We start from the raw sequence: 25,000 nt of genomic DNA, 5'->3' as shown, positions 1-25,000 counted from the left end.
AATTCATAACACTGGACTTGATCTGGGAGCCTTATCACTTTTTTTTGTATAGGACTGTAACCCTCCGCTTAGTTTTGATGCTGTAGTCTGTGCACAGAAGTCAAAGAACGTGCCAGCAAATACCTAGATTTGCACATAAATTTGATTAATCAGAATGTGATACAACATAATGCAAGTGCCCTTTTTACAGTACAGCTGAGAAAAAGGGTGCCTTTCGGCGATGAGGAAGAGAATGTTTTTCCCCCTGCTGCTTTGGTGCATATTTAAGAATTAATCGTCTTGATAAACACTCCTCCCCCTCCTCCCCTTTCTCCTCTCTTCCTCTCTTGTTCTGGTTTAGCTCCGTTCTAGATATAATATTAGCTACATTTCAGGAAGGCAGGTCTAAAAAGCTCTTCTGTGCAAACAGACGTAAAAGTGGAAATAAATTCAAACAGCTGAAATACATTCAAACAATTTGGTGGAGAAATCAACCACTGTATTTGTTCTATTAAAGTCGATTTTACTTCACTCGCTTTAATTATACTTTTCCTGTGATAATTGTGTGTGTGTGTGAGGTGTTTTAATATAATGTAATTGGCAATGTTCCAGGAGTGCATATTCGTTCAAATTTCCTTTCACACCTTCTATTAAAAGATAGTTTCGAAACCCGGTAAATTTACAAGGAACACAGTGTTTACAGTATAATTCAAATGCATCGATTAATTCTTGTGTAGCTGGTTAAATTAATTTTTTGGAGATTCTTATTGTGGTTTTGAATCTGGTGCATTCGGGATTTCGAACTGGAGTGTGTTGTCTTTAAATGTGAAAAAAAAGTTGTTCAGAAAAGTCCAAGATCCAAGACTAGTTAGTGGTGTCTATACACATACAAATTTAAATATCGATTTAAAATATTTCTATATTCCTCCTCTGGTCTGTGTGGTAAGGAGCTACTCTGTAGATTAGTTTCGGTAAGAGACTGTGATGAATTTGACTTTTCATTGCCAGCTCCAGTTAGCTCGGAACTAAACGGAACAGTATTATTTACAGTTAGTTCCCAAACTAAACACAATAGTATAATTTAACCTTTCCAAGCTCTCGTAAATTTTTACTGCTGTGAAACACAGCGATGCAAATGAATATGCTCATAGTTACTGACTTAATAACATGCCTGTGGCTCCTGAAACAATAACTCCTTATGAAATATAATAAATATATATTTAAATACAGTATACCGCAACTGCTATTTTGCTTTTTTATTACTTCAATTACTGTATAATTTTATGTGAAGGTCTCCGATCACAAGGTTTTTGCTGGGAACACGAACCACTGATGGGATGATTAATTATGATATAAAATAGTCCGTTTAAAAAGGGTAATAATACAAAATCTGATCTTTTAATCTCAGTTGGCCACAATTAAAACAAACTTTATAGTATAACTCAAATATCCCTTTGCATAAAAACATATGGCTTTGCTATAAAAATTATGACTGGAAAACACTGACCCATTAATAGCCTGCGGAGTGATTTATACTTTATTGTTCTGCTACCCTGCCATGTGACTCCGGCAACCAATGGGCTGACAGGCAGCCTTCAACTTATTAGGTGACTGTACTTCTTGCAAGGACCAAGTTGTTACATGAAATCTGCAGTTTCATAATTTCAGCAGGTCCTGCTCTGTGTTTGTTGAATGGCAATGTCGACTTCAGGGACGCTCAGCAATTATTATGTGGACTCTTTCATAATTCACGAGAGTGAAGACCTGGTGCAGTCCAGATATGCCTCTGCTCCACTGGCACCGCCAACGAGACAGCCAGCCCTGAGCGAGCACCCTGAATTCACCCCATGCAGTTTTCAGTCGAAAACTTCAGTCTTTAGCACTTCCTGGAACCCCGTTCACCCTCCGAGCGCTACTAATGTGCCCACTGTGTACCATCCATATGTGCATCATCAGACACCAATGGCAGCGCCTGACGGCAGGTACATGCGTTCGTGGCTCGAGCCTATGCCGGGCTCATTGTCTTTCCCTGGGTTACCTTCCAGCAGGCATTACGGCATTAAACCTGAACCGCTGTCGGCCAGAAGGGGTGACTGTACCACGTTTGACACGCACACGTTGTCTCTGTCTGATTATGCTTGTGGTTCTCCTCCAGCTGATAGGGATAAGCAACCCAGCGAAGGTGCGTTCTCTGAAAATAATGGAGAAAATGAGACAAACGGAGAAAAACCACAGATTGATCCAAGTAAGTGCAACTGCAAGGGTAATGGACTTCAGGTCTCTGAGCAGGCTGCAGGGAGGTTAGCATCTTGGGCTAACTAAATGACTAGCAGTTGCCGTTGCTCGGGTGTAGTTCGATCTTAAAGGGAACTGTGCATGTCTAAACTCTTAAAACGTGAATTAGAATGCCTGAACGTCCAGGCACAACTCGGCCAGGCGTAGTTTCGCCGTGTACGTACTTTTGGGAAATCCTTGGGAAGCATTGGCTTCTTTTGTCACGACTATCTTGCAAGAAACAGCCCAGGGTAGTTACTGTAAGGATGAAAACAGAAACCTCTTCATTTACTTCATTTTCTTGCTGTAAATCTAACGGAACAATAGGCTCAATGTTAATGCACAAAATAATGCGTATGCAAATAAGGCGAATAAGCAACCGAGGCTTAATTGAGCCAGCTGTATAGTGACTCGCTATCTCCTTGAAACCTTACAGTGGTGACACGGGAGAAGATCAGAATTAAAAACTGAAACGTTTTCCCGGTGACATTCTAAGCCCACTAGTCCTCCCTGGGCGGTGAGGAGGAGGTGGGACAGTCTATTTTAAAATCACATTCTATAAACAATATCAAGGCGAGAGTAGGCGGGGGCTGGGCTTTTACCGCGTGCGATTCTATGTGACCTCTCCATGTGTCTGTATTTTGATTCCATTGTGCCTAACCATCCTGTATGTCTGCTGAAATGAAAGGAATGTCGTAAACCCTAATATCAGGCTACCTACGCTTTTAAAGTCAGGGCACCAAACTGTGGTGCGACGTGGCTTCCTCCCTCCCCTGAACTTCTCCTGCTCTTTTATTGTAGATAATCCAGCTGCAAATTGGCTGCACGCAAGATCCACTCGGAAAAAGCGCTGTCCGTACACCAAGCACCAAACGCTGGAACTGGAAAAGGAGTTTTTGTTCAATATGTATCTCACTAGGGACCGTAGATACGAAGTGGCGAGACTCCTTAATTTAACTGAGAGACAAGTGAAAATCTGGTTTCAGAACAGGAGGATGAAAATGAAGAAAATCAACAAAGACCGAGCAAAGGATGAATAATGAGGAAACACAGGTTACTTTTTTTTTTTTTAAAGAAAATCCTCCCTTCCCCCGCTCCAACCCCACCACACAATGCAACTGTGCCCAGGCCTCGTTTTTTTGTCATGGCAAATTCTAATCGTTAATGTACCTTGTAACAGTAGCATTGAAATATCCGTTTGCCAGTGCTACTGCGGAGGTACCGTAATACTTTTAATTTTATAATAGGAAAGAAAAGGGGGGCATTAGCACGGAGGCTGTTTATGGGCTTGTATAATTCTACCTGTTCTTCACTTACAAAGAAACAAAACAAAACAAAAAAAACTACCTTTTTGTAATGCACAACTATTTACGGACTGTAGAGTTTAGACTACGTAGTTAATTTAATTTGCCCTTTGCGCAGCAGAGAGAGGTCTGCTGTAATACTTGAACACTGTGTTTTATTGTGGTAATTATGTTTGTGACTCAACTTATGTGCTTGGGTGCTGTACCAGATGTGATTGTGAAAGCTAGAATTCAATTTGAACTCAGGTTGTTTATTATAAAAGTTGCATAGAGTATAGCTCTGTAGTGTAATAAGTCTTTTCTGTATAACTAGACAGTAAACCTTTGATTGTAATATCTATCTACCCCCAACCTATATATAGAGATATCTATATATATATACCAATTTAAACAAACAAAAATAATCATAAAAATATCGCCGGGGTATCTAAGAATTATGGTTCTCAAACTATTACCAAGCAGGTCATTTTAGTATGAAAAGTTGATATATATAGTACTGTCTTTGTCAGCTGTATATATAATCTATATATTAAGGAAAAAGTAAATAATCAGACTAGCTTAAATATTGTTTTTGCACCAGTAAGCAGTTATCAGATTTCGGAGCTATACATATATGTGAAAAGGGTAACTACCTATGGTTTACGTTTTAATTTTAATCAAATAATTTGAAGCTTATTGTAATGAAGTTTAATTTTATTGATAATAAATTATACACTATAAAAAGCTACATTTGGTTATTGTAGATTTGTATCGAATATAAATATCTGGGAAGTTATGTTTATGCAGAACATACACTGTATATTTTGCAATAGTTACCTCATGGCCTACTGACCAAATTGTTGTGTTGAAATGATATTTAACTTTTTGCCAAATAAAATATATTGATTCTTTTATGTTTTGTGATGTTTTAACATTATTAAGAAGGCGCTCATCTGTACAACCCAACATAAAAACCAGTAGAAACTGCATGGTTAGAACAATTGTGGTAGGAATAGAAATTTATTTGATCCAGGTTAAATGCACAGCTATATGAGTGCAAAACCTGAATAATAATATATACTAATTTTCTTTGTTTAACCTACAGAGTGCATAAAAACACCCAGATACAATTATGTAATCCAGTGTTTAGAAACATATTCAGGAAACCCTTTAAATACTATGGAGTGCATGCTTTGTAGTTAACGTATTTGAATAAAGTTTTTTTAAAAGAACAAGACGGAAATAGTCAAAACTTTTTAGAGGGACAACAGTGTAAATATATTAGACATCTTAATTTTAGTTGGCACAGTAAATTACCCCATTATAAAATGGGCATAGTTAAACTGGCTGCAAACGGTTTGAGAAACCCTCACTTTGCCAATATATTAATTTTATCCCCTTCCATATATAATGTAATTTGCAAAATATGTCATTTAAAAAAATTTGCAATCAGTTATTTTTCTTCTCCTTTATTTGCATCTGCAATTTTTCCTCTGAAGTGGCTTATGACACGTAAAATAAGCACATTGCGTTTTACTATCTCTAAGGGTAAAGGTTTACAGACAAGAAATGATATTATTATTTATGAAGTCTACTTTGGTCGCTGTTTTAGTCCAACTGAGAAAATGTGCCTCGCAACAAGCTAGTGCAACGAAGCCAAATACATGAAAAAAGGTTTATTAAAGAAAGTTTATTTCGGGTGAAAGTTATTTTTTTTCCAGCTGAGCAACAAAACCAAATAGCAAAGATCGTGAGCCAGCTAAAGTTATCCCAGCTTTAGGCCGACATCTTACCGCCCAAAGAAGGAATCTTCCAAAATACGATCCAGAATACACGTCTGCTCAAGACCAAGCAAACCATATTTGTAAATATGTAGAACAAATGCTTTGTGAGTGTATTATTTTTAAGACAAAAGTAGCCAGAACATTTATAGTCACAATTCTTGGCAGAAGATGTTGCTAGGAAAATTCAGAGCTATACAATGCAATAAAAGAAAATGACTGCTGTAACCGTTTATGGGGTGTAAAACGCTGCAGGGTTAAACACAAAATTTAGGGCGCTTGCAAGAAGCTTACAGCGGTGCAAAAGTGCGGAAGGAAAATCTTTCAGCCTCACTTCTTCTTCTTCTTCTTCTTCTTCTTCTTCTTTTTAAAGAAATCTCTGGTAAGTTTTGACGGGTTATAATTAGTAAACGGGAAATAGTTTTGTTGCACACTCACACACAAAAAAAGACCCTAATTGATCCCTGTTCCAGTGTTTTGGGATGTTCGGGACGCCCTCTGTTGTTGCAGACAGAGGAAACTTCAAAGAATCAGCATTAAGGGTGTGTAATAAATGACGGGTCTGCAAACTGTCTGGAATTCGGCTCTTAATGAGTTTACAACTGTCCAGCCACAATTAAGATTTTCTACCAAAGCCTTTTCATTTGTTTTGTCTGGCTGTTTTAGATAAAGCGGGGGTGCGGAAATAACTACCTTTTATTAGCTTTCCTCTTCTGAAATCTAAGCTCGAAGGCGAACGTTTATCTTTAATGTATTTGTGACCGGAACATTTTGTATAATTGCTACTCTTTTGCCGAGCAGATTATTGAAGTATTCGCTGTCGGAGGCGTAAACTGTTAGCAAACTGAAACGTTCTTGCATCATTTATTATTTGCAATGTCCCAAATAGAACAGCAGATGGCAGTATTATTCCATGAAAACATTCACAAACCCGCCATGAAGCATACTGCGAGAGCATTTGAAAGCTCCTAAAATGTCGACTTTATAGGAGAATAACTAGATTTGAAACAACTGATCTGATGTTAACCAAGGCCAACAGTTCTTACTCTGGGCTTATTATGAATGGTGCTTCATTGAAAAATAATATAGTTAGTATTAGACTTGCTGTGTTCCTTATCTTAAACGCAGTAATTGAAAAGGTAAAGTTTCAGGCTCCGATTTTATCAGACGATTTATTTATTTTTAATTATTAAAGCATTAAAGCATTTCTAATTAGTTAACATAAACCGCTGACGCCTTTATACACTATTCAATTCCCTTTTCACCTTTCCTTTTTTCAAAAATATTAGCCATTTTATCATTAACCCATTAATGTACAAGCAAACTATTCAGATTTCATTCAGGGCTCATGAGCGCTTTAATATTTCGGAAAAGCGGGGATTGAAAAAGTATTAACATAATGATTCGAATGTCATGTAGCGTTCTGTGGACGGCGGTGGTGTTTTTCATAATCAAGTCGATAACGCGGTTTCACAAGACGTGGGCTTTGTATGGAGAACGAACAAAGAGTCAAACTAACTCCCAAATTCCCAAATTGGGTCTGATGAAGTGGGCATTCACCCACGGAAGCTTATGCTCTAATACTTCTGTTAGTCTTAAAGGTGCCACAGGACCCTCTGTTGCTTTTTACAGATTCAGACTAACACGGCTACCCCTCTGATACTTAATTCCCAAATGGAACTCTTCTTACTGAACATACGACCTAACCGCGTTCACTGCAGAAACGGCAAGGTTGCAAACTTTAATTTGAAAATTATTTACTGGCAACTGAAATTCTTCAACAGCTGTCTTTGATACAGTTAAAACACTGCCTGGGTTCCTAGCAATTTCAGCTCTGTGGGACCCGTTTAATTATATCATACAGATGCTAACCGTCCGATGAGATGTCTCTACACATTCATTCTTAAATTCTCGTGCCTCTTATTTTTATTTCCCTCGTTAATTTTAGTATTTATCCGTTTTGGTTTTGTTGACTGCGTTGTTCCTCGCTAACTGCTTTCAGGGCGCAGTTTAGTGGAATTATGTTATCTTTTGTCAAATCAGTCGTGAAAACGAGAGAAAAACTCACCGAAAGAGAAATAAAGAAAGGAACCCTCTAAACATGGTCGAAGATATTAGTGTTATATCTTTCAAGTTAAAGAAAACAAAGAAAACGAACCGCGCCCTAGGAGTCAACTTAACTATTTTGATATATTTGATTAATATTTCTTTAAATTAAAGGCAATTTCTTGAAACCAATTCTCAGAATGAGCAAGGGATGTGGGGATTATGTTATTTTTTCCACATCACTTTAAGTATGTTAGTATTTTTAGGGTAAAATATAATTGAAATAGGACCATCGCTTTCTCAGGTTTCTAATAAGCCTATTCATATCGAATGTCTGCATATATTCGTATTTTAAAATAATTATTTGATTAATTATTTTTCTTGAGCAGTAAAATTATACTGAAATGAACACGTGCTTATGTATTTCAAAGTAAGTAATAATTTGGCACGGTATGTCCTATTATCATATTGAATTAATTATAGTGGTAACATATTTTGAAACAACAGAGTAGTGTCCAGGGTCACAGTTACATCAAAATATTGCTTAACACACAACTGATAATCAGGCAGTGTTCCCAGGTTGCGTATAATTTCTGCGCACCATTTTATCACTACCTTTTCCATTCTGGGAAAAGCTCAGAAGGCAATAAGACATAGTCCGGGTCTTTATTAGTAAAAAGGAAATAAATTCTAAGTTTGTTTTAAAACATAGGAGGCTATTGTGATAGCTGAAAGCTTGCGATTTACTTGTCCACTATTTTTTTCTTGAATGTAATCATTCACTAAAATGTAAAAGTTGCAATTTCAGAAATATGCTAAAGCACTATCCAGTGCAATATAGAATGCAGAAGATTGACATGTTTTAGAGTCTATTCCAGAGGTAGTATTTTAAGGAGGCTTTTGTCGAATAGGTGCGGGGAAAACACTTTCCTGGGACTCCTGATGTGTCTTATTCAGTGCGAACTTGGTGTGAAATATTAATATTGTTTACAAGAGGTGACATTGGAAAGATGAAAGGAAAACAATCAAAGGTGGCGGTATCCATGTTTAATATCCTGATTACTTTTAAATATGTTTTAAGAAGCGAGACACCCTTAAATGTTCTTTTTAAGGCTCCTCTATAAACTCCTGTCTTGCGTTATCAATACCCAAGTCTAGACATTGGTTATGTTTGCTGTTTCTTTCTTCTTGCATCTTGGTATGTTGTCACCAGAGGAGCAATTTATTGGTCTAATGCCGTCTAATTCAGTCTCTTTGATCTTCTTAGTAGTCTTCTTGGTTGCTTCGCATTCGTTTAACTTCTTGGCCCTTTATTTCTTTCCAGAAAGTCAGTTGGGATTGTGATCCTTCGTTTTTTGTAACTAACTGTAATGCTGAGTAATATTTCTGAAACAAAATAAAGAGGAAGCTGTTTATTCAGATGCTGGCTTTAGATTGCGAATAATAACCTGGTTTGTACATGTTTAGCTGTTGACAAATATCTAGATGTAGTCACAACGTTTGCATACTCTTAACCACAAATATCTAGATGACTTCGCTTTAGTCAATTTCATTTGTTTTTCTCCGTACCCTACATGGGATTGTTGCAATATTCGCATATAAATAGTCCTCAAGCGTTCTTTTTTCCTTAGGTTTCCAAAACGTGAACTCTAGGGTCCGTGCGAAATATCGCCAAGAACAATTTTAACTGGTGAGAAGTTCTTTGTACACAGGGCATTAAACTCTATAATTTAAAGGAGAATTTCCGGGGCAATTCCATTGTGCTTCTTCCAGTTTATGATGTGCAATAAGGCAGGGCAGTAAAAGCTGTCTTTACCAGGACTCCCTGTCTGAGAGAAGGAAACCCATTTTATGATCCGTTTAAAGGAAGGGTACGGTGCAGCATCCTCAATGGAAAGTCATTCTTATTGTTGGAAAGCGGAGTGTTTAGAAAATGAGGAACGTTACCCGTGATCTAAATGTAATGTTGCTGTCTCCGTCTTCGAATAGTAAGGTATGTACATTGAAAGGCAAAGAAGGCATCAAACAATTAGTGAAGATCTGAAGCCCTACATGTGTGACTCCAGGACTTATCGGTTTTTAAAAGGTGTTCAGGCGAGAGGTATCCTCTTTTTGCTTCAAGAGAACGGGGGAAAGCGGAATTATTCTGCTATTAGATGTAATGAATCCGTCAGAAATACAGTTGTAACAATACAGATTTAGCAACTGAGTATTATAAATAAAAAACGTGATCGATATATTAATTCACCTTTGAAATCGGAAGAGATGGACTAAGTTTCACACGCAAGGTTCGGTAATGTATGCGAGCCAAGGAGTATTAATATTCTTTCAGAACGGTTAGCTTCGTCCTTTGAGACATACTGGTTTGCAAAAGAGTTAAAAGTGGATTTCTGGAGCAACCCCATCCTGATCCATCTAGCCGAAAGCGATTAGCAGAATGTAATATAGCAATATCGTAATACATCTGTTAGCAAAATAGGGAACGCAATACATACTTATTTCACTACTGTAGAAAAATAATGCATGCGTGAGTAACAGAATTATTTAAACTTGTGTGTATGTGTGTGTGAGAGAGACACATGGTTTCAGTTTACTGCGGAGGTTTTTAATGTGCAAGATGTGCTTTCCCCCCAAACACTAACTATTGATCAGCTGAGCACTGTAGCTTTTATTAAATAGAAAACCCTCCTATTCATATTATAATATAGTCCAATGCTATGCGATCTCCACTTGGATAAAAAAAAACATAAAAGAAGAAAAAAAGACAAAAAATGAGGAGTAAACTGAGAGGCAGGAGCAATATGTGCGCAGCCATACCTTGTTTTTCTAAACCAATACAGCTCTAGAATAGAGAGATCTGCGTCGCACAACGTGCGGTTTAAGTTTCATAATACAACCAAATAAATCTCTGTTTATTTTACTTACTATATTTTATAGGGATCTTACAAAAGATCATCTACCATGTGGCACCCTTAACCAAAAGCCCCCTTGTCTTTAATTTGTTAGACATATATTTGATCCTCTTCCCCTTCCATTATAGGATATTGTGAGACACCCTGATCCATACCACCTGTGATGCAGGAGGAGATTGGAGGATGGGGTCATATGACTGGTCACGTGCTGGAGGCAGCTCAGTCCAAAAGAAAATGGGGTTTGGTGTAAATCTGGGGGTGTAATGTTATCATATATCACGCTACCTCGTAAAACCGACACTGAAGCCTACCGGACAACAAATCACAAGTCAAAATTATGAGTTCTTCGTATTATGTGAACGCTCTTTTTAGCAAATATACGACGGGGGCTTCTCTTTTCCAAAATGCAGAGCCTACTTCTTGCTCCTTTGCAACCAACTCTCAGAGAAGCGGCTATGGACCAGGGGCTAGTGCTTTCACCTCCTCCATGCCTGGCTTGTACAATGTGAACAGTACCATATATCAAAACCCGTTCTCTTCCGGATACAGCCTGGGCTCAGATGCCTACAACCTGCATTGTTCCTCTTTTGATCAGAACATTCCCGTCCTCTGCAATGATCTAACCAAATCCAGCTGTGAGAAAGCGGAGGAAAGCAACCTGCACAGCCAGGCTGAGGCTAATTTCCGGATATACCCCTGGATGAGGTCTTCAGGTATGGGGAATGGAGAGGGCAAAGCTATGGCAGCCAGGCAAATGTGTAGCCGAAATTACTGTCAGCACAGCCTTTATGGTTTTAATTATAGCAGCGGCGCCATTGCGTAGAAAGCCCGTGGCATTGTATGTAAATGAGTATCATAAAACTTTTTATTGCTCAATTAATGGGTTCTATCCTCGTAAATTTATTTAAGTCAATTTGCTATGGAATTTTAGTATTACGTTTATTTGTGCGGGTTGATGTAGAAATATGGAGAGCTGGCTATGTACTCTGGGAGCCCACCCGGGTAAGTGTTCCCCACCCCCACCCTCACCCCAACAAAATGTACAAAAATCATATGTGGCGGAAAACGCAGAGGAAAGAGAAAAAGAGGGGCTCTAAAGAAGGGAGGAGAGACTATTTCAGAGGGGCAGGGGTGCTCTAGCTCACTGTTAGTGTGAAATGTGTCATCTGCCTTTTCTGGGGATCAGGGTCTGTATACGTGCGTAAAAAGGAAAGAGATCTGGAAAATGTGAGCTCCGTTCTTGAGTCTAATGCTAGTATGTGTCTATAATCTGATAAAAAAAAAGACCTTGGAATAAATAAATAAATAAATTGAAGTTTCAGACCCTGCTTTTCTTTTCCTTTGTGAAACACAAAAGTCTGGAGGACGCTGGAGAAACAGAGCCGGTTGTAAGGTTCATCCTTTAGGAAGTAAAATGTTTTTGTCTTTAATGTTTTCTCTCCACTCTGGTATATTTCAGAGAACTTAATTTGCCATGTTTGAGCTGGGCATGCTGTCTGAGAGAAATACCTTTGTTAGGGGCGGGGGAATAAAGGAAGAGGATTTACTCCAGTTGCTTGGATGGCTGTTTGTAAATACCAACTTTCCATCGAACTGATTATCTTCAGGTTTCTGGCTAACTTCTGTGCCTGTTTGCCTGCTTTCAGGTCCAGATAGGAAGCGGGGTCGGCAGACGTACACCCGCTACCAGACCCTGGAGCTGGAGAAAGAATTCCACTTTAACCGCTATCTGACTCGCAGGCGGAGAATAGAGATCGCCCATGCTCTGTGCCTAACTGAAAGGCAGATCAAAATCTGGTTCCAAAACAGGAGGATGAAATGGAAGAAAGAGCATAAAGAAGAGAGCTCCAGCACTCCAGCGACCAACGAGAACACGTCAGCAACAGCGTCTGTGGAGAAAGTGGAAGAAGAGGAGGAAGAAGACGAGTAAAGCTCCCATTTGATGAAGCAATCTCTAGTATTATGTATGCACGTGACAGTTGTAAAAGCTCTCTTTAAAAAAAGACTTACTGTTTTATTTTAAAAATTCTGTTCCCTTTAATGAACATCTTGAAACCGAGCATTTTCAAACATTAAAAGGTCCCCCGATTTGTCTTCCAGTCCCCACCTCCCCAAACCTCGCACATTTCCTGTCCAACTTATTTGGAATCTCTCATAAGATCATCCTAATCATTTTATTTTCGTTTGCCCAAATCTTGGTGTGTTTTGTATGGTTACATTTGCGTGAGAGAACTGCTACTTGCACATGCAGAAAAACGTTAACTTCCAGCATAACTACCTGACTCAATTAGTCCCAATCAGTTGTTAAGGGGTAAGTGCATTAGGGTCACATAAAAAAACTACCTAATTTTGAATAAATAGTTCTGCACTTCCTGTTTCCTTTTATTTCAAAGGATCACAACAAACAGGCAACATTAAACAGCAAGTGAAACAAATCCTGTAAAAATAATGAAACAGAAACCACTACATCCTACAACAATTATTTGTACTACCTATTTTCCAGACTACCTATTTCTCGCTCCGCCTACCTATCTTCTAAACTATACTGTATTTTATTAATCAAAAGAAGATAACATACTAATGTGAATTGCAGAATGCTTTTAGAAACTTAAGTGTAGTCCTTTGAAAAGCAGGCATCAATAGCTTTGGTATATAATTTGGTACCGAAAATGCTGAATATATTTAAATTGAAAAAATAATATATTTATTCCAACGCAATTATAAATGAAAACCATATGCTGCAATATATCTTTCTTCTCAATCCTTTACTATTCCGAGTGAAGAAGAAAACACATACTAATATTGTACAAAGCGCTTTAATATCTTCTGTTGGCTTCTACCTTTTGAAGTACATTGTTATAGGCCGTTTTGTTTTCTAAGCTCATCCTACTTAATATAGCGGAAAATGTTCTTTAAAAAGTGAATTAAGACGACCAGGTTAGCGCCTCTCAAAAATCTTTTTGTCCTGATTTCAGAATGTGTTAATATGTAATACCGTGAATTTTCCTACAATAGAAAATACTGTATATTTAAACGAAATTTTTGTCATTTATATTGTCTTGAAATCATTTGTAAGATCACGTCATAAACTGGGAAGTCTGTAATTAAATTGGTAACTTTGTAGCATGGTGTATTGTTAAGAACTCTGTATAAATCCTTCATGAAGGTTTGGCTAAAGTTTATTCATAAATTGTATGTTACAATGTGTTTCGATGTGTTCATTGTGAACATTTGGATATGCCGTGTAAGTATTGGCAGTTGAGAAAAAATGTAAGTGAGCTCTCTTTGAAAGTGATACCGTGTTCAAATATCTCCCACGATAAATGTTTTATGTTACACAAGAAATAAATATGCTTGTTGACAATTAATTGTGTTTCTTTATTAGGGAACAGTTCAAAAGAAGCATAAAATTTACAAGGCCAAATAAAGAATTTAGATCAAATATATCATTTTTATCCGCAATCAAAAAAAAAATTAATAGGTGATGAATTGTTAGGAATCAGTCAATTTCTCTATCTAGATTTTTCACCTGAGTTGATTAATTAAGCAGAGATCATTCCTTAAACAAGAAGCTCCTAGGTGCTTCAGTGAAATTTTTAAAATCACAGTAGACATAAAACCTGCCTATACCCAGGCGGAAATCCGCATTAGCGGAATAATATTTGATTATAGACGCAAACTGCAGTGCGAAAGTTCAAAATGTTGAAGATCAAGTCAGGTGTGTGTCTGCGTGTCAATCATATTAGGGCAATAGGAAATATGTAAAATCAAGACAAATAACCTAACCGAACCGTCTATATTTAAAAATATTCTCCCTGCCCATTATTACAACACCTAAAGCAGATCCCGTATTTTAATATGGAATTTAAAAAGATCATGCATTAAATTCTCTTCAGAGGGCAAGAAAAATATAGATATAATGATACCATCATCTGCAGAGTAGTTCCCTAGCTCTGCTGTGTTCAGTTACTGGTAAATGCACTAATTGCAATTTTAATAAAATTAGAACAAACTCTAGGTCTTTTAAAACTCCAGGGCTGCCTCTCTGGTAAGATGGCGCCTCTCTAAGACCTGCCTCTTCTTGGTGATGAGGAAAAGGCCATAAATCCGTTGTTGTTTATGAAAATTTACAACTTTGCAATACAACTTTATGAGTTGCTCGGTTTTTCCATTGGTCGCTGTCGGTCATGTGGATGGTAACCGTGAACATGAACTTTTTTATAATTTCCCTTGCGAGAATAGAGCTGCATTCTTTTGCTCAGCTCTGTCCTGCTTCGGATCTCTCTGGCTTTCAATCCCCCATTTCATTTGTTCTTTGTAAGGCAATAGTGAACAAAGTGTATGGAGGTTCAGCATAAGCAGCCGCCTAGAACACAGATCCTGGATGGCAATTTCCAATTCCTCCGCTGGAAGGTGTGGCATATTGGATTCAAAGCACTGGAGTGGCAGATTTTCAACTTGCAACCTGGCTAATTTCCTGCTTCTTCTGGCACCAAAAGGAGGGCGATTCGTCTCCTGTGCAGCCAAAGCGACAGCTGTCAAAGTAGCAGGGGCTCCTGCGAGCCAGAACCTAAAGGTGAGAAACGTATATAACACTACCATAAGCAGGGTAACATTATTTTAATACCCATATATACCTATATGGGACCCATCTATATATAATAGATATAGTAGACATGAATTTATACCAATTGAAGGATTATCAGTCGAATATTTAGCTTATTTATATTTAACCAGTGCATGCAAAAATACAAGCATTTGTTATTAGCAAGGCTGAGGTGTAATTTTAATAAAGGTATTTTAAAAAGATTTACTATCACATTCAGATTTGTATTATTATTATATTAGAATTCAAATTTACAAAATCATATCGAGTTTCTTTGCCCAAGAAAATGCATTATTTTTGTTTCCCAGCATTAGCAAATTAATTTCTGTTAATTGCAACTTAGAATTTTTAAAAAAATACACTTACAATTTCAGAAAGAGACCAATCGGCATAATATCTTCTCATTCCGTAAAATTTCCAGGGGAGAGAAAGGATATTTCTGTAACAGCAGAATAGAAGAAATATGTGCATAGGTTGCTTTATCAAATGAATCATTGTATACAGTATAACTGTGTCACGTCATGTGTTGATCGGAGCTTGAACAATATTACAGACATTTTTCTAAATACGTAGTTTATGGATGAATATCTAAGGCTCGATTTTAAGCAATAAGTCCTACATCAGATTCTGAAATGAAGCTTTTTCGATGTCAATTGAAGAAAATACGAGGTACTGTGTCAATTTAATTATGATTTTGAAAAAATGGAACACGGGTTGTGTGTGTGTGTGGGGGACGGGACGGAAATAGATCTGGACATGGATTATTTTAGTAAGGTATTGGCATCATAACGTGTCTTTCACCGAGCTGGCGTTGCTTCCTATGTTTGTGTTCTGGAAACCGCGGCATTGGTTCAGGGTTCTGCTTCTGTAATATCTTTATATTCATTACAGTAATTAAGAATGAGCTGTGAGTGCTTTAGATGTTAACACCGGTGTTGTTTGTGTTCTCCGGGCTGATAAAGAATTACATTTGCATTGCATTGCAGTATCTGCTTGACTGCAACTGCAGTGAGTGTCGGATTATTTATGGCGGTGCGATAGACTCTCAGTGCTGCCACTGTGTGGCGGAAACCAGGCGATCCAAAGGCAGCAGCAAGTAAAAGGCTAATTGTCTGCAATCCTCTTGGAGAAATCCTAAAAAATCGGCCTACCTAGGGAAACCATTCAAACGCCACCACGCATGGGCTATTTCTACAGGGCTGGGGTTTTTTATATATATTTTTTAAAACTTTGATGTTTGTCGAATGTAAAATGTCCCTGTGCGAATTGGTTTGATGGGATAAGACTGAGGCTGCCCGGTGAGGTTACTAATACGAGTTCAATCTAAACAATGGTTTGGATTGCAAGAACTGTTTGGATTATAGGCTATTAGTTAAAGGTTGCTTTCTATTGCGCCTCTGAACATGAGAAGGATTTATAAGTGGATTTAGATAGTATGTGAAGGAGGGAGGGTTAAGCTCAAGAGGGTAACTGCCCCTGCACCTGTACTCTAGCGTTGTTTGAGTTATGGAGTCTGTTGACTGAAAGAATGAAAGAAAAAATAAGCCGCGTCTTGTTAAAGTGCTAATCACGGTTTTTTCAACTGTGTGCTGACATTTTTTCATAATTTAAAAAAAAATGGGAGGAGCAGGACTACTTACTTTATTACAGTTGCAGAAGTGCAGTGGGGAGCTTTTCAATATTCACTTTTCGAAGATAGGTTTAATTGCAGCTGTATATAAACACTTATCCGGCTGGGAACGCTCACGGTAAAAGCTTTATGGTGGCAGTTTTTTTTATTTTTGTTTTTTTGAATAATGAATGTAACTGAAATCACGATTGCCATGCAAATTGTTTAGCTGTTACTACAAATGCTGTAACCATAACAAATGTGTACTTTCATTTATTCTGAGGTTTAGTGCGGCGGAAGCAACTGAGAAATGTTTTCATTTGTTATGCTGAGACATTAGAGATTTTGACTTTGGCTAAAACAAGAACCGCAAATTAAGATTCCTGGGCAAATCATTTCCCTCTCAATCCCTTAAACAAAGATAATATCAATCTGAAACCGACATAATAAAACTTAAATATGTATAAACCTCTCATTTTTTTCGCGATGAATCCAGTGCGTCTTCAAAGAAAAAACCTTCTGACCACAACTTTTTTAAAAGAAGTATGGACGTTGGATTTTTGTATTCACCGAATCTTAATTTTCATGGCACGTTTCCGGTCTAGCCTCTGCTGAAAAATTTCACATTTTTAAAAAACTCATTTGTATTCATCATTTCCCCCCACACATAGTACAAATTCTTCAGGACAGGGATTCTTTTGAGTAGCTACACATAATGTTTAGCTGTTATCTCAATGCATATAATTTTTAGTCTAACAGATGTGTACATAGATTAGAGTCGGAGAAGAGAATAGGGGTAAAAATAAAAATGGAAGGTAATCAACATCTCAGTGTGAAAGTCCAACGGAGAACGCTAACAATACCAACTATTGTGGAGAGATGTTTTAACTCACTACTGTTTTATAGGTACCGTAATCATCCTCCGGAAATGAGATACGGAACCTTCCAACAACAACAAAACTCAAGTTTCCAAAGCTCGTTTAGGTGCTATAGGAAACAGAGTTAGTACAAACTCCAGCACGTTTAAAAATCGGCTGTTCAGTCTGTGGTCATAGTCACGTATTATGCGTAAACACAGTTTGGAAGGAATAATCTCCTTGTTATTTTTAGGAACTGCTGGAGTAGGCTGAATTAAAAGCCATTCTGTGCATTTCATCAGCACTGCTACTGCTTCTGCCCTGGGCCAAGAATTGTATGACCGTCCTGGGGTAACTGCCAAGTAGAACAGTACACGTTAAGACGTTTGTTAAAACATCAGTGAACACAAATGATTAGAAACAACAGCGAAACCGTTTTGCCTCTGCACACACGTTAGCGTGGCTATTTTCATTAGGTATAATTCTACCGCTACAATTTTAAAATCGTCGTTTCAGATACAGCAAAATGCACTTTTTGGATGTAAAGAAAACAAACATGTGTAACTTTCTCTGAACACATCTTTTCCGGGAGCTCTGGAAACCTGTTCCAACCTCTGCCAGTGACTCCCTTTGAAAGACACATCTAAATAAATAAATAAATAAATAAACAAACAAACAAACCTAGGAGGCCACCATTTCCTGTCCGAGCCATAATCTCCACTTTCATTATCTGAGTGTTCATTAATGCACGCGATTCCCTTCAATAAACAACGGAGAATATGGCTCAATCCGAACACAAAGGCTGGATTCTGAACTGGGGCGAAGAAGATGCTTGGTGCTCAAGCTCGGGAGGAAAATATTCTTTGGGGGCTTTCAGTATATTTAGTTGAATAAAATTATTTTCTTTGCACGGTTAAGAAAACAGATATTTGTTTACAAAGTCGGCCAGCTCAGATGCCATCGCTGATTCATTCCCCTTCCACAGATTTTAATTGCTCCAAAGTTTTCAGTTCTAACATCAATCATTCTCTACCTTTCATATAGGAATATAGAAAGGACTGGGGTAGTCCAACCCCCCGGGGTGGGGAGCGAGGGGGAGGGGAGTTCGCTGTGTGATGATTTGCATATCTTCCAGAGTGGAGATCCTAACTTTGGAGAGCTGCCCCTTTTTTTCCAGCTGCCACGGGGCACTGCCCCGGGGGCGCTCGCGGCCGCCGCTTGCCGCACTCTTTTACGCTTTGCAGTTTATTTTTTTACAGTAACACCCTCTAGTCCTTCCCCTCCTCCCAACATGTCCCACCTCCCACGTTCCCTCAGCCACGTTAAAGGTGGTGTGTGTGTGCGTGTTGCCATCCATCTGTCGGGTGTGCAGGCTCGGGGTTGTTTGTAACTTTGCTGGCTCGGTCGCTGCGGGTCCCAGGGGAGCGGGCTCCACGTTGCTCTCCCATTGGCCGCCGAGCCGTCAGCTGGTGCTATTTGCTGCTGTCGCTTTTGGCGCTCGGCCATCCAGAAACAAACCAGTTCGATGACTACTAATAGTTATAGCCAGATGTACTAATACACAACAAATCACAGTCCTGGAGAGGGGAGAGCAAATGAGTTCCTATTTTGTGAATCCCACTTTCCCTGGGAGCCTGCCTAATGGCCAGGACTCTTTCCTCGGGCAAATCCCCCTTTATCCAGCTGGCTATGATGCTCTGAGGCATTTCCCAGCTTCTTATGGGGCAACAAGCCTGCAGGACAAGACCTACACCTCACCTTGTTTTTACCAACAGTCCAACACGGTCATTACTTGCAATCGGGCATCCTATGAGTATGGAGCCTCGTGTTTTTATTCTGACAAGGACATAAGTAGCGCCTCTCCCTCCGGCAGTGGCAAGCAGAGGGGACACGGGGACTATCTGCACTTTTCTCCTGATCAACCATACAAATCCGACAGTGTGCAAAGCAAAATTTTAAATGAGGAAGGCAGCGACCGGAAGTACACGAGCCCTGTTTATCCCTGGATGCAGCGGATGAACTCCTGCGCTGGTAAGTCATTTGAATGCAATAAAGAGAGAGAGAGAGAGGAGAGAGAGAGAGAGAGAGAGAGAGAGAGAAGTTTCTTTGAGAAAGACTTTCAGAAAGGGCGTCCAAACTGTCGGAGAGGAATGACTCCTGCGAGGTAATGTGTAACACGAAACCTTTCCAGGTTATTCCAGCCCTGGCACATTGGCAGCCTTAAAGCAGTTTAGGAACAATCTGCTCCAAACTTGGCTGACTTGGTGCAGTTCCTTAGTAATAACTGAAAAATAGGCATTCACAAATTACTAATAACCATCCCTCCTCGAAGAAACCTCTTCGCTCCTTCAGTGTCAAAGACTGATGTAAGGAACATGCTCCCTGTACTGTCTACCCCCATTTATTTGTAGGACCCTCCCAAGCCCATTAGTATACAAATATTGGTTATCGAAAGCACGTTTTCGGACAATGTGTGCACATTTACATATCACCTCGAATTTTGTCTCACTTAAAGTGAAGTTTACACAACAGGACTGTTTGGGATGGGAGCAAATGGCACTTGTTTGAATAAGCACACTGCCTTGTTTACGTCAACTGTTCCAAAAAATAAAATCTCCCCTTACCTTCCCCCGGGTTATCTCTTGAAAGGTAGGATTATGATTTATATTTATTTGAAAAGTTTAACTTTGAAAGACATTTCTTATTTTGAAGAGCCCTTTTGCATTTGAATGCACCATATCCAGGAGCAAATGCCAGGGGCTGTTCTAGGAACTTTAGTTGCTTCTCTGAGCTTTAATTATGATCATACTTAATTATAGTTCTGCTATAGTTATAGTCACTATTATAGTTGTATACATACGCACACATATTTGTATATCTCACACACAAGTATGTATATATAAAAGTTTTAAATATTTCTCGTTCATTGGGTAAATGCTTTTCCCAATACATATTTGTGTATCAGAATTATACCTTCAAATCTGATAATGATGATCTTCATCATTTAGAAATGTTTAATCAAGAAAACTTCTGAATATCAGAGTAGACACCCCTTATGTGATTGCCTCTGCAAGAGGAGGCGCAATGCAACTGACCACTATTTCTTAACTTGAAATCATTGGGCCTTGTTCAATGCGACAATTTTGTCTTTACTTTTACAGGTACAGTGTATGGAACACATGGGAGACGGGGGAGGCAAACTTACACCAGATACCAAACGCTAGAGTTAGAAAAGGAATTTCATTTTAACAGATACTTAACCAGAAGACGACGGATTGAGATTGCAAACGCTCTCTGCCTTACTGAACGACAAATTAAAATATGGTTTCAAAACAGGCGAATGAAATGGAAAAAGGAAAACAAACTCATACATTCCACACAGCCCAGCGGCGAAGAAACAGAGGAAAAGTCAGGGGAGTAGAGTAATGCTTAATAAAAGTTACCAGGCCTTTTCCTTTTTAGCATTTTTTTCTTGTGTTCCTTCTGCTACTAAAATCCTATAGGTTTTTCACAGTCTGTTGACTCCCAAAGGCTTGATTAAAATATATACATTTGCAATCAACTGTGAATTTATTTAAAAATAGAAATATTTGATTTAGAGCTATGTAGTGTATCTGGTCACCTTTTCAAAGCCTAGATAGCCTTGCTTAAAGTAATTCAGAAAAAACCCTAGATTATAATTATAAATATTTTAAATTGAGCATCTATGTCTGTATGAATGTCTCTGATACGACCGTATGGCTGTAGGCAACAGATAAGTGAGTAGATTTTTGTAATTGGAAACGTTCATATTGTGGAGTGACGCCTGATTTAGAAAATCCTGGTTTGATGTCTTTACTAATCCCGGGCATCTTGTTCTACTGTGTTTGGGATTTTAGGGTCTCTAGAAAAAAAAGTTTTACACGTGTATAAGAGATTTAATTAGCACAGAGAAGGTAACGGCATTTTAAAAAAATCGATTTACAAATCCTGACTATTAACTTCCATTAAAATCGAGGATGAATCGCAGGGAGATTTTAAAATGCCCAGAACTGATTCCACTAAATTGAACAAAATCTGTGCCAGTATTAAAGAAAAAACTATGCGTTAAACTTTACAGCGGGGAAAGAAAAGGTTTTGAGGCGGGCAGATTTCTGCGGCTCCTGATGTGGCGCTGATAGTAAAGAAAGCTTTCATTGAGCAACGAAGGGGTTTTAATCATGCAGTACGATTGTGCTAGTTTCAAAAAATTAAAACTCAGTGGTCTGTAATGTTAAATCGTGGCTCTTCTTTCTATCTTTATTTACTTTCGAAATTCCTAGCACAGAAGACTAAATAGATAATAGATAGAAACTAGCTTCTAAATTGATTCCAAATAGAGTTCTCTTTCACTGAGTAAAATACATGCAGTCAAAATATTTACTAATAGATACGTATATGTGTGTGTGAATGTGCGTACAGTACACACAAAGACCCCTTTATTCGGAAGGAGAAGCAATTTGGGCTACCGCTCTGAATAGTCCCAAATCGCGAAAATATTAATGTCAAATGACCGCCACAACATTATATTTATCTGAGAAAAAGATGCCCACCATAAAATTATATAGAATTTGACCCCAGTTGGAAAACTACTATACAATATTTATTTTTAATAGGTACCTGCCTTTTAAAATCGGCAGTACAGCTTTTCTTAAGCGCCTGCAAAACATGACTGTAATTGTTGCCAGTGTGAGAGGATTTATATTTTTCAATAGGTTTAAATAAGCATCACTTTAAAAAGAGATCGAAGTTATTTCTGTATTTAAAAATCTATAGCAGAACAGAAGAGGAAGGAATTAAAGAATAAAAGAAAGCTATTGAAAATAAAAGCAAATGTTTTCCCCAAATTCCTGCATTATTGCTGGTTTTGTGATTTGCAGCAGATAGCCCGTTACAATTGGTACATACTAATGGAACTGTGAGAGAAATGCAATAATTTTGCTATAATGGGCTGTAACCTCGAGTCGACCCCAGCCCTGCAGACCCTGGCTGGAAGCGTGAAGATCTAACTAGTCTCCAGAGGGTGGCGCAAGAGTCCGACTGACAATCAGGAGCTGGAAGCGGGAGCGCGCCTTGGGCGCGCGCGCCAACCCTCCAGCATCCACCCAACTCCCCCATTAGTGCACGAGTTTACCTCTAGAGGTCATCAGGCAGGATTTACGACTGGACAACAAAAGCACGTGATTTGAAGTCGTACCCCATATTTGGGTGCCTACGTAGGAGGGAACCAAGTACATGTCCCAGTCATTTCCATAATTCATCATAAATTGTGCAAGGGTGCTATAGACGCACAAAACGACCAAGAGCCACAAATCAAGCACACATATCAAAAAACAAATGAGCTCTTATTTTGTAAACTCATTTTGCGGTCGCTATCCAAATGGCCCGGACTACCAGTTACATAATTATGGAGATCATAGTTCCGTGAGCGAGCAATACAGGGATTCAGCGAGCATGCATTCCAGCAGGTACGGGTACGGCTACAATGGCATGGATCTCAGCGTTGGGCGCTCAGCTTCCAACCACTTTGGTGCCAATGAAAGATCTCGCAATTACCCAGCCACTACCACCTCTGCGTCGACAGAGCCCAGGTATAACCAACCTGCAACGTCTTCACATTCGCCTCCACCTGACCCTCTGCCCTGTACCGCCGTGGCCACTTCGCCTGTCAGCGACAGTCATCACGGGGTGAAAAACTCCATAGCTAACTCTACCAGCACTTCGTCCAATTCCAGCAGCAGCACTCACATAAGCAGAGAGGGGGTTGGCACGTCGTCTGGCACTGAGGATGACACCCCAGCAAGCAGCGACCAGGCAAGTGCCCAGAATGACCAAAGCACAGCTCAGCCTTCACAGCCCCAGATCTACCCCTGGATGCGAAAACTGCACATAAGTCATGGTAAAGCGTACCCTGCTTTTCTTTAAAGAGGCTTTAATGTAAAAATGCGTGGTGGCTGGGTGGATGTGAGTGTGTAGCCTGATCAGACCCCCTGTGCTTGCACGGTGGGGAACGACCGTTTCGTAGGCACTTTAAAAATGTAAATGTAGCAGCTCTAACTCAACAAAGTCTGCACAACTCGGGGAGCAGAGATGTATCTGAAGTGGGAAAATGTGAATAGTGCTTGTCACGGTGTGTAATTTATTATGAAGACTGTCCAGCGGAACAGCGTTACTAATTATATATAAAAAAAGAGTTTAGCAAAACAGTGAGTGAGGGTGGGAGTTTGCACTGGTAGGAAGTCAGAAAAAATCCTAAGGGTGAGGACCGGGGGGCATGGGAAGGCTATGTGGTTGCCTTCTGCTCTGTAATTATATATATATATATATATATATATATATATATATATATATATATATATATATATATATATATATATATATATATATATATATATACCTGCCATGCCCCTTCTAATTATGAAACAGGAATGATTTTGTTAGTTACAAAGCATTCTAAAACTAAATCTCGTGACAGATCTGAATGCCCTTGCTTGCTTTGCTTTCCTATCTCTGAAATCCAATCTAGCCTCAGATCCACAATGCATTGATCAGCTTAGCTCAGGATTCTGTTGGTTTACTCTTCTAAAAATGTCTACAGAAAAGGGGATACTTGTTGAGCATTTATCCAAAACAAAAACAGGACCAAGAATAACGGTACTACTGATGCTCTGGGCTGCTTTAGAAAATACAGGAGCAGGTCGCTGGGAGAGACTAAATCATTCACTTTTCTGTTACAGACAACATAGGGGGACCAGAAGGAAAAAGGGCTCGGACTGCTTATACCCGATATCAAACCCTGGAGCTGGAAAAAGAATTTCACTTCAATAGATACCTGACCCGCAGAAGAAGGATTGAAATAGCACATGCTCTTTGCCTCTCAGAGAGACAAATAAAGATCTGGTTCCAAAACAGGAGAATGAAATGGAAAAAGGATAATAAGCTGAAAAGCATGAGCATGGCAGCTGCAGGAGGGGCTTTTCGTCCTTAAGAAATTGATCAATTAAAAAGTACTGAGCAGTATTAGTTGACCCTGCGCATAATGTCAGTACTAAGTTGACTTTCTAAAACTTCCTTGTGTTACTTCTGTGAAGAAACCTTGTTCTTGTCGCCCTAATTCATCTTTTAATCATGAGCCTGTTTCTTACCATTATATCGCGTGTATAAGTAGATCTGCTTCCCCTACATTTCTTTGTCTTGGATGGCTTTGTCTTGAAAATTTAGATGTTTTAACTTATTTATATGAAACGAGCTGTGTTACTTGAAGTAACTGTAAAAAAGAGAGAGAATCCCCCTCCTTTAGTACAAATGTTATGTGTTGCACTCAATTTGCTTAACTGTGCATGTGTGTTTAAGTGTTAATAACTGTATAGCTCCAAGCTGTTAAAATATTTTTATTCAAACTACCTATATAATTCTTGTGTAATTAATGCTGTTGTAGAGGTGAAATGATGAGATACAACTGAACTTGTCCTACGTGTAGTGAATAGTGAATCTGTGACGAAAACTGTGATTCCAAGCAGTATGTCCTTGCTGTGCCTTTGTATGACTCTTTGCACGAACTCCTAGAAGTGGCTCTTATTAAGCGCAGCATCAGTAATGTATGTTTTTGTGAACAAAGTTACAAATATAGTCAAA

General features: G+C 38.8%; 4 protein-coding genes and 1 long non-coding RNA gene across 8 annotated transcripts; 4 read left to right on the top strand and 1 right to left on the bottom strand.

Moving 5' to 3' along the window:
- The first annotated feature begins 8 nt into the window (after nucleotides 1-8).
- On the top strand, nucleotides 9-4,450 carry HOXA9 (homeobox A9). Its single transcript, XM_005296987.4, has 2 exons — nucleotides 9-2,224; nucleotides 3,055-4,450. Exons 1-2 carry the CDS (start codon nucleotides 1,672-1,674, stop codon nucleotides 3,291-3,293), a joined length of 792 nt encoding a protein of 263 aa, XP_005297044.2. The 5' UTR covers nucleotides 9-1,671; the 3' UTR covers nucleotides 3,294-4,450.
- A 4,547-nt stretch (nucleotides 4,451-8,997) lies between these two features.
- HOXA7 (homeobox A7) lies at nucleotides 8,998-13,639 on the top strand. 2 transcript variants are annotated; one of them, XM_005296986.4, is made up of 3 exons: nucleotides 8,998-9,356; nucleotides 10,404-10,988; nucleotides 11,922-13,639. In XM_005296986.4, the coding sequence occupies exons 2-3, from the start codon at nucleotides 10,613-10,615 to the stop codon at nucleotides 12,203-12,205; spliced, it is 660 nt and encodes a 219-aa protein (XP_005297043.1). In that variant the 5' UTR covers nucleotides 8,998-9,356; nucleotides 10,404-10,612; the 3' UTR covers nucleotides 12,206-13,639. The 2 variants fall into 2 exon arrangements, with proteins under 2 accessions (XP_005297043.1, XP_042717632.2); XM_042861698.2 differs by having other exon boundaries at nucleotides 9,071-9,356; nucleotides 10,871-10,988.
- Nucleotides 13,633-18,503, bottom strand: LOC112059841 (uncharacterized). Of its 2 annotated transcripts, XR_010596793.1 has the most exons (4): nucleotides 18,029-18,503; nucleotides 16,960-17,098; nucleotides 15,248-15,320; nucleotides 13,633-14,845 (listed from the first exon to the last, which is right to left on the bottom strand). It is a non-coding gene; the product is annotated as an uncharacterized LOC112059841 (long non-coding RNA). The 2 variants fall into 2 exon arrangements; XR_010596792.1 differs by lacking the exon at nucleotides 18,029-18,503 and having other exon boundaries at nucleotides 16,960-17,120.
- HOXA6 (homeobox A6) lies at nucleotides 14,660-20,928 on the top strand. 2 transcript variants are annotated; one of them, XM_065579821.1, is made up of 3 exons: nucleotides 14,660-14,851; nucleotides 19,123-19,378; nucleotides 20,509-20,928. In XM_065579821.1, exons 1-3 carry the CDS (start codon nucleotides 14,660-14,662, stop codon nucleotides 20,766-20,768), a joined length of 708 nt encoding a protein of 235 aa, XP_065435893.1. In that variant the 3' UTR covers nucleotides 20,769-20,928. The 2 variants fall into 2 exon arrangements, with proteins under 2 accessions (XP_065435893.1, XP_005297037.1); XM_005296980.4 differs by lacking the exon at nucleotides 14,660-14,851 and having other exon boundaries at nucleotides 18,510-19,378.
- On the top strand, nucleotides 20,836-25,000 carry HOXA5 (homeobox A5). The gene is made up of 2 exons (XM_005296981.4): nucleotides 20,836-23,264; nucleotides 24,103-25,000. The coding sequence occupies exons 1-2, from the start codon at nucleotides 22,703-22,705 to the stop codon at nucleotides 24,351-24,353; spliced, it is 813 nt and encodes a 270-aa protein (XP_005297038.1). The 5' UTR covers nucleotides 20,836-22,702; the 3' UTR covers nucleotides 24,354-25,000.

The sequence above is a fragment of the Chrysemys picta genome, unplaced genomic scaffold, assembly GCF_011386835.1.
Source record: "Chrysemys picta bellii isolate R12L10 unplaced genomic scaffold, ASM1138683v2 scaf909, whole genome shotgun sequence".
Classification (NCBI taxonomy): Eukaryota; Metazoa; Chordata; order Testudines; family Emydidae; genus Chrysemys; species Chrysemys picta.
The sequence above is the reverse complement of the archived record's forward strand: the minus strand, read 5'-3'. Positions and strand labels throughout refer to the sequence as shown.